General features: G+C 52.9%; 1 protein-coding gene across 3 annotated transcripts in view; it reads right to left on the reverse strand.

Annotated features, from left to right (window-relative positions):
* The window catches only part of ARK2C (arkadia (RNF111) C-terminal like ring finger ubiquitin ligase 2C), a 131547-nt gene that overhangs the window by 18858 nt on the left and 97565 nt on the right, over nt 1-15124 (reverse strand). For 2 of the 3 annotated variants that reach the window (XM_073898261.1, XM_073898260.1), the window contains exon 2: nt 1523-1838. In XM_073898261.1, the coding sequence (XP_073754362.1) occupies nt 1523-1698 (176 nt within the window). In that variant the 5' untranslated portion in view covers nt 1699-1838. Of the gene's footprint in view, nt 1-1522; nt 1839-10655; nt 10904-15124 lie in introns of those variants that run through there. The other variant, XM_025886636.2, reaches the window with a different exon arrangement.

Raw genomic sequence — 15124 nt, forward strand, 5'->3', positions numbered from 1 at the left:
AGGGGGGGCAGCCCACTGCCCTGAGGCCTCTCCCTCGGTGTGTCCTGTCAGCGGCCACTGGTCCCACCCAGACTCCCTTGCCTCCTCTGCTCCTTCTACTTTTTCCCTCTGAATTTCCTGGGCTGTCTCCAGGGCACATAGATGTACACTCCTACGGGAGCGTAGGCTTTCCCACACCGGTGGACCCCTCTGGTCCCACCACACCCTTCTCTCTCCATCCTTCTCTACACTCTTCCCAGCTTTCACGGCCCCGGTCAAAGCCACCTACCGCCTACAGGAAAGCCTCCCTGCACACTGCGGCCATGTGGCCTGTCCTCCCTCTGACCTGCTACAACATTCACCTCTGCCCCAGGCACCCCAACCCCTATTTTCATAACAGTGCTAGGATGTTTCGTGCTTTTCTAATCTCATTCTCTCACAGGTGAATGGTGAAGTTCTCTAGAAACTACATGTGATTCTGCAACAGATTGAAGGCAGAAGCAGACATGAGAACACAGCTGTCTTCTATTAAGCCAGGCATTAAGAATTTGCAAATATGTAAAAACAAAAAGCCCTTCTTCTCACTACATGTATATATACCTTCTTTTCAAAAAAGATATAATTGGTGTTAACATATAAGTTTGTTCTTGTATTTTTAAGTGAATTAATAAATATGGTTTAAATTTCTCAGTTTTTTTAAATTTTTTTTAAAGATTTTATTTATTTTTTACCAGAGAGAGAGACAGCGAGAGAGGGAACACAAGCAGGGAGAGTGGGAGAGGGAGAAGCAGGCTTCCCGCCGAACAGGGAGCCTGATGTGGGACTCGATCCCAGGACCCTGGGATCATGACCTAAGCCGAAGGCAGACGCTTAACGACTGAGCCACCCAGGCGCCCTAAACTTCTCAGTTTTAATTTCCAACATGGCAAGTATCAATAGTCATAACCCACATAAACAGAAACTTGTGTAATCCTCAGTAATTTTGAAGAGTGTGAGGGGTCCTAAGGCAAAAATGTTTGAGAACCACTGATGTAATCAAACTCTCTTTAACAGTTGAGGCTCAGAGAGGTGAAGTGACTTGTCCAGTATTATCTAATTTCACTCTCCATTTGTTTCATAGCTGGTCCCCACAACCAGACCATGGGCTTTCTGGCGGCGGGGCCGAAGCAGCTGTGTCCTTTGGTGTCCCTTAGGGAACTAGGTGTTAGAATCAGGTGATCATGAAGCTCCAGGGGACATGAGGGATCCCATCTCCCCCACCGAGCAGAAGACCACCATGAGCACTATAAACCACCAGTCACCTGGGCCTTGTCCCTGCAGCTGGGTGATGTGACAACGACACACACTGGCTACCGAGGGAACCCGTGTCGGGTCCAGGTGGCGTTCACTGCCTGAAACGAATGCCTCTAACTGGAGCAAAAGCTGCCTCCCGCACGGAACCCCACGTAGTGACTGCCCACCGGGCCGGCCGGCGGGGCGGTGGCAGCCGGGAGCCAGGTGTCCTGCCGAGGCCCCGCCCCGGCCCCGCCCCGGCCCCGCCCACCTCGGGTGCGAGACGAGCCTGCGGTGCTGGGCTTCCAGGAGCTGCTGCTGCAGGAGGTATTGCTGGTGCAGGGCCTGAGGTAGGAAGGAGGGACCGGTGACGTCCTGGAACTGCAGGGTGGGCAGCGGAGTCAGCGACTGGTGCAGGGTGCCGCTGTGCTGGTGGGCCGGGGCCATGTGGGCGCTGAGGCCCGGCTGCGACTGCACGGGGTGCGCCAGGGGGAAGTCGGGCGCCAGCTGCTGCGGCTGCGGGGGGCCCAGGTGGAAGTGGCGGCAGGAGGTAGCGTGAGGATGCTGAGACCTTTGAAAAGGGGCACCTGGAGAGGCAAGGACAGAGAAGACTCCATGAGGACCCGCCCTGCGCCCCTCCCCTGCCGAGGGGACGCCCTGCAGCTGGTGCCGCTGGCCATCTTCCTTGGAACGCAGCGATGTCATTGCTTTGGGGTCCACGTGGTCATCCTCACCACTGCCAGGTAGAAGCTCTGGGCTGTGTGTGCTGGCGGGGGGTGGGGGGGGAGTGTTCCGGGCGGTGAACAGAGAAGCCAGCATCCTTTAAAAAAACCAACACACTTGTTAGAGGAGTTGTAAGGCTCCTCCCATGCAACTTCATGGGCCCGACAGCCTGTTTTAGTAGATGGCACCTAGAGAAAAGGCAGTCCAGCCTCCCCGAGGACCCAGCCCATAGGGAGCCCTAATTTCTAGAGACAAAACAACCCGACGTTGGTTTCCATTCAGTTTTGTGAAAAAGACTAATTCAAAAAAGTCATTTTTATTTAAATAAAAATTAAATAATTTGTTACAATGTTATAATTAATTTAAAAGCAACCACTTCCAGGAATAAACTGGGTTCAGGGTACGTTTAATCTAGTCTCCTCAACTTTTCTAAGTAAAATTGACCCTGACGACAGGAAAGCCTTTACAAATTCTCCATGAGTAATGATCCAGCTCTCGCCAGGGGGGGTCCTTTACTAAGTAAGGCGACAGGACTTGGCAAACTTCAGAAACTTGGCAAACGTCAGAAATGTTTACAGGGACTTCCTGCTACATGTGGCAGGTTCAACACATATCTGCTCCTCCAACCCCCACTGAAATGAGAGCAAAGGAATAAAGAGAAGATAAATAGATAAGGACAGAGAGAACAGTAGAAGTGACACGTGCAGGCAACAGATGTCAACAGATTTTTGGAAGATGGAAAGCAGATGGAGGAATTAGCAGAACTGAGAAACCGGAAATCCAGCGCCAGCGAAGGGGTGGCCGAGAAGTGGACAGATCTTGTCACCCGTGCTGGAAAGGTCAGGAATTGGAGGTGCTGGCTGCTTTGGAAGGCAAGAGAGAGGGCACCGATCACAAGTCCGTATGAGGACCAATTCTGCCTGGAGCTTCTCCCCTTTCCCATGGAGGCACTGACCACCTACCCCTCCCTCACCCTGACATTTTGCATGGAAACTGGGCCAGACAGGCTCCAATAGAGGAGGGCAGGTATGCAGCACCATGCTCAAGCAAGGGGCACCGCCTTCTGACACTTGGTTCTGAAAGCACTGTCACCCAGCATGCTGGAAACTGGTCCCGGAAAGAGCCCTTACAGAAACTTCTAGTTGGGAGTCCCCAGTAAAATGGTTGGATCCCCAACTGGCCGCTCCGTAATGAAGCCCATAAATTTAAAAGTACACACACACACACACACACACACACACACACACACTCACACACAGTTTCTGGGCAGTTTTTAGTGACCTACTCTTCACTATGAACAGATAGCCCAAGGGTAACCAGTCTTAGAGGAAGATTACAGGGTGAAAACAGAAAGAATGTATCAAATGTTAAAAAATGAGAAAAGAAAAGGAACTCCAAGGAACAGAAGTAATGCAAGGACCAGGAAAAAATAAAACTTCAAAACACTATAATTAATATCTTCCGAGAAATAAAATGTTGGATCCATGAAACAAGAAGATTTTTTTAAAAGGAGCTAAGAGAAAACAAGAGAGAGAGCTCTTGGAAATTAAAAACAGGAGGGTCAGAAGATAAAGCTGGGGAACTTTCCCAGGAAGCAGAACGAGAAAACCAAGAAACAATAAGTAAGAGAAAAACAGATATAAACATAGAAGGGTGGGTCGGGAGGTTCCATACACATAACTAGTGAGAGAGAAAGGGTGGAGGAAACAATGGGGAGGAGATTATGAAAAACATTGCAAAAAGTATATTTCCCAGAACTGACGGTCTGAGTTTCTCGATAGAAAAGTCTCCCTGAGTGCCCCGCAAAATAGATGGGAGAAGAACCCCACACTGAAGCACCTGTGAGATGTCCAAATTGTAGGAGGAAAGATGATTCTAACACCTTCCAGAGAGAAAGCAAACAGGGGCCACACAAAGGGTCAGGAGAGCAAAATAACATGAGATTTTTCAAGAGCAACGCTGGAAGCATGAAAATAGTAGAGCAACTGCCTTCAGGATACTGAGGGGGAGAAAAGATCTCAATCTAGGACTCTATGCCCAGCCGAACTATTGATTGCTCAAGTGTGAGGATAAAATAAAGACATCTTCAAGCATGCAGAGTCTCAAAAACATCAACCTTCTCGGCACCCTTTCTCAGACACAAACCAAGAAAGAGGAGCAAAAAATAGGGGTAGCACCTGAGAGAGATGGGCTCCCCCAAGCTGGGCAGGGGCTCCAGCCACTATGTCAGAGGGGAGCAGGAGGGCAGGGGCTCCAAGAGGGTATCTTGGAGGCAGGGATGGAAATGATAGGGTTACCAAGAGATTTAGCCAAGTAAACATAGTATTTGAAGGAATTTTGCAATTTGATAGGGAAATTTGGTAAGAACTTGTACAAATGTCATAAAAAGCAAGGTAGCCAAAAAATAAGATAAAATAAGCAGTTATTACCTCCAAGAAAAGAAACAGTTGTGCAAGAAAGTGCAATTGTCATGCACTACTTGGTTCAGCAGTGAACAATATTTACATATGAATAACAAAATATTAATAAACTGTATTAGAACAGGACATTTCTCTCTTAATAAGGAGAAAATATATAATGTCAAAATTGAAAAACCAACAAATAGCATTATAAGAATTTTATTTAGAAATTTACTTCGTAATTTATGTATTTCAGGAAGTAAATACCCGAAGAAGAGTGGCGTGTGTTGAGCTTTGGGCTATAGGGGAGGGCACGGGGCAGACACATTACTACATGTATCTTATATACTGGTGCCTTTCAACTTTGTAAATGATGTGCATGTCATTGATAGATTTTTAAAAGTATTTACAAACCCAAATGAAAATAAAAAGAATTTCTGACTGCCCTCAAATGAGCCAGAAAAGAATTTTCTAGAAGGGCAATTTCTACCAACATTCTGGATAAGTAGGGCCTCTCTGCCTGTTGAATTCTGGCTTTGCTGAATCCCAGAGCTGTGGCCTACGCAAGCTGGCGCTAGATTCCCCCTTCTCCCTCACTCCGCCACCTGTTGCCTCACCCGACCATCAAAAGAGAAGGCCAAGGTGACAGAAGGACAGGGGCAAGAAGAGGGAAGGACAGCTGTTGAGAGATAAGGAAAAGAAGAGAGGATGCCTGGGTGGCGCAGTCGGTTAAGCGTCCGACTCTTGTTTTCGGCTCAAGTCATGAGATCGAGCCCCGAGTCTCTCGGGCTCCCCGCTCAGCATGGAGTCTGCTGGTCCCTCTCCCTCTGCTCCTCTCCCTGCTCACCCTCTCGTAAATCAATCAATCAACCAATCAATAAAATCTCAAAAGAAGTGAAAGACAGTCATGACTATGGAGAAAGGGAATTGCACAAAAAAAGTATATTGTAAAGACTCTAATCCAGCCTTGTCCCAAAAAAAATGATAAGGTGAGCCACTGTGTGGAACTTAAAATTTTCTGGTAGCTATCCTTCGAAGAAGTAAAAAGACACATTTGAACTTAATTTTAAAACTATATATTACATAGGTCGATATATCCAAAGTGTTAATATTTCAACATGTACTTGAGAGAAAAAAAATGATTGAGATATTTTACATTGTTTTTTATTGTGTAGGAACTCTTCAGAATCCAGTGTAGATTTTGCACTTAACAATGCATCTCAATTCCGACTAGCCCCACCTTCCAAGAGCTCAACTGCCCCCTGCGGTTAGTGCCTTCCCCATTGGAGAGTGCAGCTGTAAAGGAAGCAAGCCAAGTCTGTACACAGAACAAAGCGTTTTAGCCAAGTTTCCTAACCGGTCTGTCTTCCAGTGGGGAGCTCCCCATGGCTTACAGGTGAGGTGCACACCCTTTAGCCTGATAGGAAGCTCCATCTTCCTGATCCCCGCTAACTCCACCAAGCTTGCCCCCCGCCATCCACGTTGGTCAACTCAACATTCCAGACACACCACACACATTCCCACTGAGGGGCCTTTGCTCACACCTCACCGGCTGCCTTCCCTGTCTTTAAAGGTCATCTCTCCGCTCTTCCAAAAATGCCTCCCCTGCCCACCAGCCTCCTCTGAGTTCCTGGAGAATGCCCTGTCTGTACCACTCATTTGGCACCTGGCAGGGGCTACCTTGAGCCGTGTCTTCACACTCACCACCCCCAGCTGGCTGAGCCTCGTGTCTTACTGTTTCTGGGTCCCCACGCACCTCTTTGGGAGCTGGCGTTCAGTGAAGAGCTGCTGACTGACTGTGGGGGGGTCTGAGGGAGACTTGTTGCACGGAGACAGGTCGATGGCAGACTGGTTTGAAATCCAGAGGGAACGAGAATGGCAGGAAGGACCCGGGTGAACTCCGGGTTTGAAAGCTGCGGATTGGCCGGAGACCAGTCAGGCCGGGCTGGCCAGCATCCTGCCCCCAGGGCGCCCACCCTGCGAGGGGAGCCTTTGGGCTTCTGGGACGGCCCATTAGGAAGAAGGCCGACTGACTGTCCCAGCCCAGAGAGGCTGCGCTCCCCTGCCATTTGGACCCTCCGGTCGGTGCGCTGGGAGATGAGAGCAGGCACCCTCTCTCAGGATGGGCAGCAAGAGAAAGGGGAACCCAAGTGTCTATTTGTCCCCTATTTGGGGCAGTTTCTACCCGCAAAGACCCTTTGACTTCCCATTCTGGGACTCCGGGTCCCGCTCCCCATCATCTCCATCCCCAGAGGATTCTGTCTCAGCATCCCTGCTCAGAAGGGAATTGAAGCCAGGAGACAGCCAGTCAGGGACCCTGGGCTCTCCTCAATCCTCTGGCCTTAGGGTCTGTGAAAATAGCAGAAATAGCTATTCTATCTGGTCTCTAAGACCAGAGCAGGAAAGTTCTCAGCATAGAATATCTGGGCGCATGACAAGCCAGTGATCAGTGACGTCTGAACAGCACTTACATCCCAAAATGCCCCCATCAATAGACAACCCACAATTTTTCCCATTAGAGTTACTCCCTTGGGTTAAAAAATAATCTCCAGATGTCCCTGATTACACTATCCATTTATCATACTTCCTCAGGGCTGAAATGCCATCGATTGCAAGCTTCGTCATGAGCTAAATAACATTTTGAGGGAGTGAAGGGAACGAAGGAGTGCCCAGAAACAAGAAACCCATCAAGTATAGGACACAAATTAGTTTGGGAAATGGAAGAAAAACATGTGCGTCTTTGAATTCAGAAACTCAGTGCTCACAGCACGGCAGGGGAGCTGGCTGGGAGCAAGCAGGGGCCAGGGGCAGGCGCGGGGCGGGGCAGGGCTGCGGAGGGAGGCCCCGGGTCTAGCCCTGCACAGCGGGGGCAGGGGACGCAGACGGGCGAGGGGCCCACCGGATGCCCACCTGGCCCACACGGGACACAGCAGGTGCTCCACCAGTGCCTGGGGACCGGGGACTGATTTGTGCCTCGTGGGCAGGGAGCCTGAATAGGCTGGGAGCTGGAGAGTGGGTGGATCAGAAGACAGAAACCATACCACCCCACAGGGGAGGGGAAGCTAAGAAGCTGGGGACTCTGGGGCTAATGGCTGTGCGCCAGGTGCGTGGGGATAACAGTGACAGATTTCCCGAGTCTCTGAAAGGTTCATTGACACGCATCTGGTGAAGGACAGAGCAGAGATTTGAACTGAGGTCTTTCCCGAAAGCAGGCTGTTGATGGGAAGGAGGGGCCAGAGCCCAGGGAACTAGGAGGCTTGATAAAGCAGGGGTGGCAGCGAGGGGGCCTCCTGAGGAGGAGGGTGGCGCAGAAATGGGGCCAGTATGCCCAGAGGACCCCCGGGGCCGGCCTGTGGTTTCTGGCCGGGGGACGGGGCCAAGGGGGCCTGGGGAGCCTCAGGGCTGGGCCTGGGCGGCAGCAGAGGGAAGCCAGGCCAACAGGTCAGTGGGCCCGGGACCGTGACTGAGACAGCAAAGCCATGAGGCCTAACAGAGGCTTTCAGAGCAGGCAGCCTCCTGAGCTGCAGGAATATTCTAGCTGTATTCTCATCTGCACCAACAAGGTCACCCTGAAGTAAAGGTGCTTTCGTCCCCAAGACTCCGGGGCCCAGAGGCACCACCTTCAAGCCCTCAGATGAAAAGGGAAGGGGTCCTGGCATCTCTTCAGCCTGGGCTGCTGCCCATGCAGGTGGCCCCTGGTGACCGTCACCTTCCGCTGGTGGGTGGCTCGGGCATAAGGACTGCCCACAGTCCCTGTTGCAGAGCCTACCAGCTGGCCAGGGCCAAAGCTCCCTTGCTCCTCCCTGGGTCCCATAGCGATGGGACCCTGGGAGGGGACGGCAGGACCCAAACCCTCCAGATCTCCAGGGACAACCGGCCTGGTGTGTCCCATCCTCCCCAGGCCAGTTCTCAGGGTGTCAGGTTCCTGCTGAACCTCGGCTCATTGACCCAGCGTCACCCTCCCTCAGAGCTGGGGGCAGAACAGGCAGAAGGGAGGGGAGGGGAGGGGAGGGGGCCCGAAGAGTCAGAAGGGAGGGGGTGCCCCGGAGACTCCCTCCCAAGGGCCCCAGGACGGTGTGGGGAGACAGAGGATGGGAAACAGCTAGAAGTCTGGTCCCTGCTGAGCCCTTTCCCAGAAGCTAGGGCTGGGGTCAGAGTTTACTCCTTTGTGAAAAGCTGCTCTCAAGCAGCAAAGAAAACCAGTCTTTTAAAAGCAGATTGCTGTCCACAAGAGGCCAGTGAGGAAGGCCTCTGCTACCAAAGAGGCTTTCAAAGCCAGGCAAAGTTGTCTGGCGTCAGGGCCCTGTCCTAGAGGCCAGGGTGCCTCCCCCTGCAGTCAGACTGGGACAGGACGTCGGACTTCTCTGGGCCTTAGTCTCCTAGACTTGTGACCCACAGTGATGACACCTGATCCTATACACCTGCTAAAAAGTCTCAGCAGTCTGAGGCCATGAACATCTTCCCACCAGGCCTCTCATCTTGCTCACTGGGAAGCCAAGTAGAAAGGCCTGGAAGGTGTTTCTGAACAGACTGCTGTGCTGCCCCCAGGGGCCCAGAGCTGGAAGCCCAGCCCCCTGTCTCCTGCCCCAGCCCCTGCTGAGATCTGTGTGATGCCCAGCATCTGAAGTGGGCTAAACACAGCGAGAAGCAGAGCGGACCGGTGCTGACCTTCAAAACCCACCTTCCGAAGGGCTGCCACATTATCCTAACGCCCAATTCTGAGCGTTCCTTGCCCAGATTCCCCTCCTGGCCTCTCTCTCTCTCTCTCTCTCTCTCTCTCTCTCTCTCTGCTCTGTGTGACCTTCCCTCTCACCTCTCCTGGACCCCCAGGGCCTTGCCTGCCTCCAGCCCTTGACAGCCATTCTCTGCCCCAGCGCTGCTCCCTCTCTACCCATACTGTCATGCCCTGTGCAGCCTGGACTCCCCAGGGCAGATGCCCGTCCCCCTCGGAGCGCTCCAGGGCCTTCCCAGCCACAGGGGACGCCCCTCCCCATTTCACTGTGGCATTCACTTCTTATATTAGACATTTCATTCGTGGGCAAATTTTATCTCCAAAAATAAGCTGTGACGTGAGTGCTTTGGGGGTAAATACGGTGCAGTAGATATCCTTTGTTCTTAGAAGGGACTTAGGAATCTTCTGGGAGTGGTAGGGGATGAGAAAAATGAAAGGGAGAGGAAGAGAGAAAGGGGAAGGAGGAGGAAGACAGGGAAGAAAGGGGGAAGGAAGGAAGGAAAAGGAGGAAAGACCCTCGTGATCTCAGAAAAGGTAAAGATTACATTATCACCTATAAGGAAATAGAGTTCTTCATGGAATCATTGAATATTCAAGCTAAATGATACTCAGAGAGTGGATAGCCCTGTTGAACAGAGGAGAACCCCGAGGAGGGAAATGTGGGGTGGCCTGTCCAGGGCCTCCCGGTTAGTGACGGCTGAGCTGGGGACTAGGGCTCGGGGCTCATCCCCCAGCTCTGCCAGCGCCGGGGCCCCACGTGCCCATGCGTGTCCCCACATGGTACTCCCAGAGAGGAACCCACCTGTCCAGGTGGAAATGACGTGCCATGGCCCTGGTGGTCCCACCTCCCCTGCCTCACCCCCCTCCGTCTCCCCAAGTGCTCCCAGGACAAAGCGTGTTCCTGCCTAAGGAGGTACCCATGATATGACAAGGGCCCAGCTGCCATGCCCCTGGAGGGTGGGACAGGCTGAGGAATAACCATGCGGATTGAGATTCCTTCGGCACAGTCCAGTCTCCTTGGGCAGCAGCCTCAGGCCTCCCCGCTGGCCTAAGAAAAGGCCAAGGGCTTGTCCCATGTTTCTAGCCCATTGGGCGCTTCCATAGCAGGGCAAATCTACGGGGCCCTGGGAAGTCTTACGCCTCACAGGGTTTGACTCATGGATGAATGAAACCCCTGGGTACAGGCACCAATTCGGGGCGCCTCGTATGAACATGCACGTGGGTAAACGGGACTCCGAGGATGAGGCCAAGGTGGTCAGGGCCCTTGGGCGGTCTGGTACGAAGAAGAGCTGACGCGTCTGGGCGGGAGCCGGGAAGAGGGCCCTCTGGGGCAGGTAATAGCTGCCCGCAAAGGGATGAAGCTCTTTCTGGCCGATTTGGGTCAACACAAGGAAGACGTCTCTTAGAATGTCACTATGTTCCCCAGAGTTCTGCCCACACAGAGGCCCCCGAACTGCCCGGCAGTGGAGTGTGGACACTGGGGCAGGGCCTGGCCGGGAGCCCCTGCAGGACCCCTTCCGGGGGCCCACCATGAGAGGATGCGAACTCACTGTCTCGTCTCCCCATGCCAGACTGGTCTTCGGGGGCCCAGAAAGGCCAGGCCAGGCGCTGGGGGGAGGGAGGATGGAGCACAGCAGCAAGGAGGGGGCAAGCCTGAGTCCTCAGCCCCCAAGCTTGGAGACCTGAGCCTGGGTGCAGGGGAGAAGTGAGCCACAAGTCAGACTCCCTGTTCTATTCCATGGAGCCCCCCAAGGGTCTCCTGGTTCCCCTGCTGATTCCATTTCCTGCATTGGCTGAGCCTCCCGATGGCCCACACTGACTTCTCCAGCCCGGGCCACATCAGAGTTCCGTGTGACAAGAAATGCATCCTTTGTGACCCAGTCAGATGCAGGACACAACACTTGGGGAGGTGATACAGGAAAGATGTGGGGTGGGGGGGTAAGTTATGGGGAGTCTTGAATCGCAAGACCAGGAGTCCGGGGGGTACTTCATGAGCTGAGTACTCGATGGCAGACCAGACAAACCAGAGATGGAGAAGAGGGAAAGTGGGCCATCTGCCCGGAACCCAGCTTCCTCCACTGCTCTTCCCACTCCCTCATCTCCTCCAGGTAAATCGGTTTAACCTCTTCTGCTCCAGTCTGATCAACCCCAGGAAAGACCTTATTCCCCAGCGTGGCTCCTGGGGCTGCCAGACACCTCCTTTCCTCCCTCTCCACGGTTTGGTTCCCGGACCAACAAAGCCTAGAAAGGAAGTGATATGCCCAAAGGGGATATGCCCAGAACAGCAATGTGAATGCTCCCCGGGGCCAGTCTTTGATCTCTAATGAAAAGCTCAGCTTCTTCCCAGGAACTGAATTCCAGGCTCTCAAACCACTGCTGGGAGGGGAATTTCCATCCTAAGAAAGCCTACTTGCCCCGACCTGAGACAATTAAATTGCATACTTCTAGCAAGTTGCAAAAGGCCAGTGTTTCCCTCCAGTCGCCCTCTGGGACCGGAATTAGGGCCAGGGAGCCTAGGAGGGCGTGGCCACCTAGGGACCGTCTGCAATTGCAGACAAAAATGTCTATGGGGCATGGGACCGTCTTCCAGGCATCATCTATCCCAGAAGATATCTTTTCTCCATCCAACACCAAAGAGGCCTATAAAAACATTCCCAGAGGGCCCCCGGGTGGCTCAGTCAGTTAAGCATCTGCCTTCAGCTCAGGTCATGATTCCGGGGTCCTAGGATCAAGCCCCACATCGGGCTCCCTGCTCAGCGGGGAATCTGCTTCTCCCCTGCCCCCCCCACTCATGCTTTCTCTCTCTCTCTCTCAAATAAATAAAATCTTTTAAAAAACAAAACAAAAACATTCCCAGCACACTCATAAAAGGGCATTTTGTGGAGGGCGTCTATGGTCAGGAGACCTCACTACATGAGGTCAAGACCTGGGTCTATTTCATTCACCTATATTCCTAGGACCTGGCACAGATCCTAATACATAGTAAGAACTTGAATGAATGAATGAATGAATGAATGAAAATGAACAATGGAACATGTAGGAAGAAGCATCTTGCTAACAGCCTTGGCAGTGTGCGGAACAACTGCCCCCGCCCCGTGCATTCGTCCCGGTGGGCTTGGGAGCCAGGAACGAAGGCAGCCTAAGTATAAGGCAAAAGGACTAACCTGGGGAACATCGCAGTTAGAAAGACTCTGTCAGAGTCTTTCAGTGAATAACGGGGCCCGGTGTCAAGTTCAGCAGGGATGGGGGTGGCCGAGCATGTGAGGGGGTCGCTATGAATCACAACCAACTCACTCAGGGGAAGCGGCCGCAGACCCAGACCAGAAGCCCTCCTCTCGCCTTCCCGGCTGGGGAAGGAGGGTCCGCACTGTTGATGGCATTGGTTAGCTTTTGTAAGCCACGTGCTGCGACTCCTAGGTCATGAGTTCAAGTACTCTGCGCATAGTCTTGACAGTCCAGTAAATTAAACACAAACAAACAAAAAACAGCAACAAAACCCCAACGACTTTCAAGAAGTGCAAGGACGCTACCTGGACCCGGTCACCTTAGCCCTGCATGGTGCCCAGCGGGCAGACCAAGTTCAGCAAGCTGCTGTGATGGACACTTCCTCCTGAGGTTCTCAGAGCACGGGTTCCACCTACACAGAGGTGAACACCGGCCCTGTGAGCACCCGGGACAGGGCTGCAGGTAACACCATTCCCCACCAGGACATTTCTGTCTGTTCTGACGCCAAGTCCTCCCCCACACTCCTCCTCAGAAGAGTGTAGAGGAGTTCAGACCGGGCCTTGCTCAGAAGCAGGTGTGTTTTGGCAGGATCACATTATGAAGTTTTAATGGTGGGGTTTCAGAGAGAAGCCAGTGAGCCCAGGCACTGGGGGAGTCCGTGGCCTCCCCAAGCCCCTGAAATCAAATCGCATCAGTGGGTGGGCATCTGCTTGCTTTCAGAGAGAGCCAGACGCACTTAAGTTCGATTCCCAGCCATTACTGCTCACGGGCACTTCGGCCAGCACCCTGGGGTGAGGGGTGTGGGAGAGACAGAGACAGAGACAAAGGAGGGAGGCCCGGAGGACCTTGGTTGAACTAGCTGAGAGAGGGAGAGCTGGGAGGACAGGTGGGAGATACCACGAGGGAAGAGGGAGGGGGAGGAGGGAGAAGACGCCTGGGAGGAGCAGAGCTATAGGGGTCTCACAACTGCCAGATCCCAGAGGCCTCACCAGCAGCAAAGGCCCATCTCAGGTCACCTCCAGTGACTCTGTCTGCCCCTCGGCTGCCACTGGCTTGGCCTATAATAGCACCAGCCTCCCTCCACCGGACGGGCCTTCCCCAGGCGGGCCCAGGCCAGCTGTGCACTCAGCTCATCGCTTGGCATCCTGTATACTTATTTTAGGCCCCTGTCCCTTCCATCAGGTCACCCCAGCTGGCCTAAGACCCGCCCAGGCCCAGACTATGCCCACTTTCATGGAGGGGGTCCCCACACAAGCCCTCAGCTCTGGCCTTCAGGTCCGCAGAATGAGCATGTAGTGCCTCTGCCCACCTGGCGGGCTGAACGCTGAGACCCCGCCGGGGCAAGTGCCTCGCAGAGGCTGGACGCTGCTCGCCCTCCACTGGGCCTGGCCCGGGGCTGGGTACAGGGAACACCCCTCCTCCCAAGTCCCCTCGCTCCCCAGCCAGCCGCAAGCATGGTCTACAGTAAGATGGCAGGCAGGGGAGCGTGCCCAGGGCACCCAGCACTGGGCCACCCGAGGGCTCCCTGCCCACAGAGGCACCACCCCTGGCCTCCTACTCCCGGGGTGAACCCAGGAACGACGAAGTGATTCATGGCCCAGTAATAGCATTCCCACCGGAGCCAAAAATTCCCGGGAGGGAGGCACTGCCTTGGGTTAAGCGTGGCTCACACTCCTTACACTCCTGCAACACATTAAGTCCCTGATGTTCAGCGGGGATGACCGTGCAGAGTATTCCGTCAGTCCAGAGAGGTGGGAAAAGCATGGAGGTGTTGAATGAGGTAGCCACGCTGGGAGAGAAAGTCTGTCTTTATCCCCTTCACAGCTCTGCCCGGCAGCCCTGAGGATGAAGCCAGCCAGCCAGTGGTAGCCCTTTGCTGGGCCTGAAACTCTGGTCACATACTTGCATTTGATTCCAAACTTGACTTATTCATTCACCCAGTATTGACTGCGTGCCTCTTAGGAGCCAGGCACTGTTCCGGGTGCTAGGGATGCAGCCATGAAAGGAAATCTTTGTCCTCACAAGACGGTGCTCTCATTCTGTATTATCCCTTGTGCTCACCACATGGGACGGTTCCGCATGTGAGACGTGGCTGGTCTAAACTGATATAGGCTGCCAGTGTAAATATGCACCAGACTTCGAAGACTTAGTACAAACAAAATAATGTAAAAACAAAAAAAAACCACTAACAACTTTTGAATTAATTATATGTTGAAAAGATACATTTTGGATATTTTGGAGTAGATCATGTATATTATTAAATTTCACCGGTTTCTTTTTACTTTTTTAATGTGGCTGCTAGAAAAGAAATTAAATTATATATGTGTCTTACATTATATTTCTGTTGGACAGTGTTGGTCTACACACGAAGTAGATACATAAGAAAATACGTCCTTCAGTGATGATGCTGATAAGATCCATGGAGAAAACTGAAGCAGGGAAGGAGGATGCGTGGGGGGAATGTTTCGATTTTAGACAGGATGGCCAGGAGGGCCTTTGGTGAGAAGGCGATGTTTTTGTCAAGAGCTAAAGAGGGGCCAAGGATTCAGCATGAAGATACCAGGAGAAGAGCTTTCCACGCAGACGGGTCTGCAGTGCAAAGGCCCTGTGGAGAGAGAAGCCTGGCATTTTGAGGACCATCTGGAGGCCAGTGTGGGTGGAGCAGAGGGAGGTAGGGGAGAGTGGTAAGAGCTTAGGTGAGCTAGATATCGGGAACAGATCATGCAGGCCCTCGTTGGCCATTATAAGATGCCAAGTGGCCTCGTTGCAGGCCTCGTTGGCCATTATAAGATGC

This window comes from Callorhinus ursinus, unplaced genomic scaffold (assembly GCF_003265705.2).
Source record: "Callorhinus ursinus isolate GAN/ISIS: 27379988/994484 unplaced genomic scaffold, GSC_fseal_2.0 scaffold11, whole genome shotgun sequence".
NCBI lineage: Eukaryota > Metazoa > Chordata > Mammalia > Carnivora > Otariidae > Callorhinus > Callorhinus ursinus.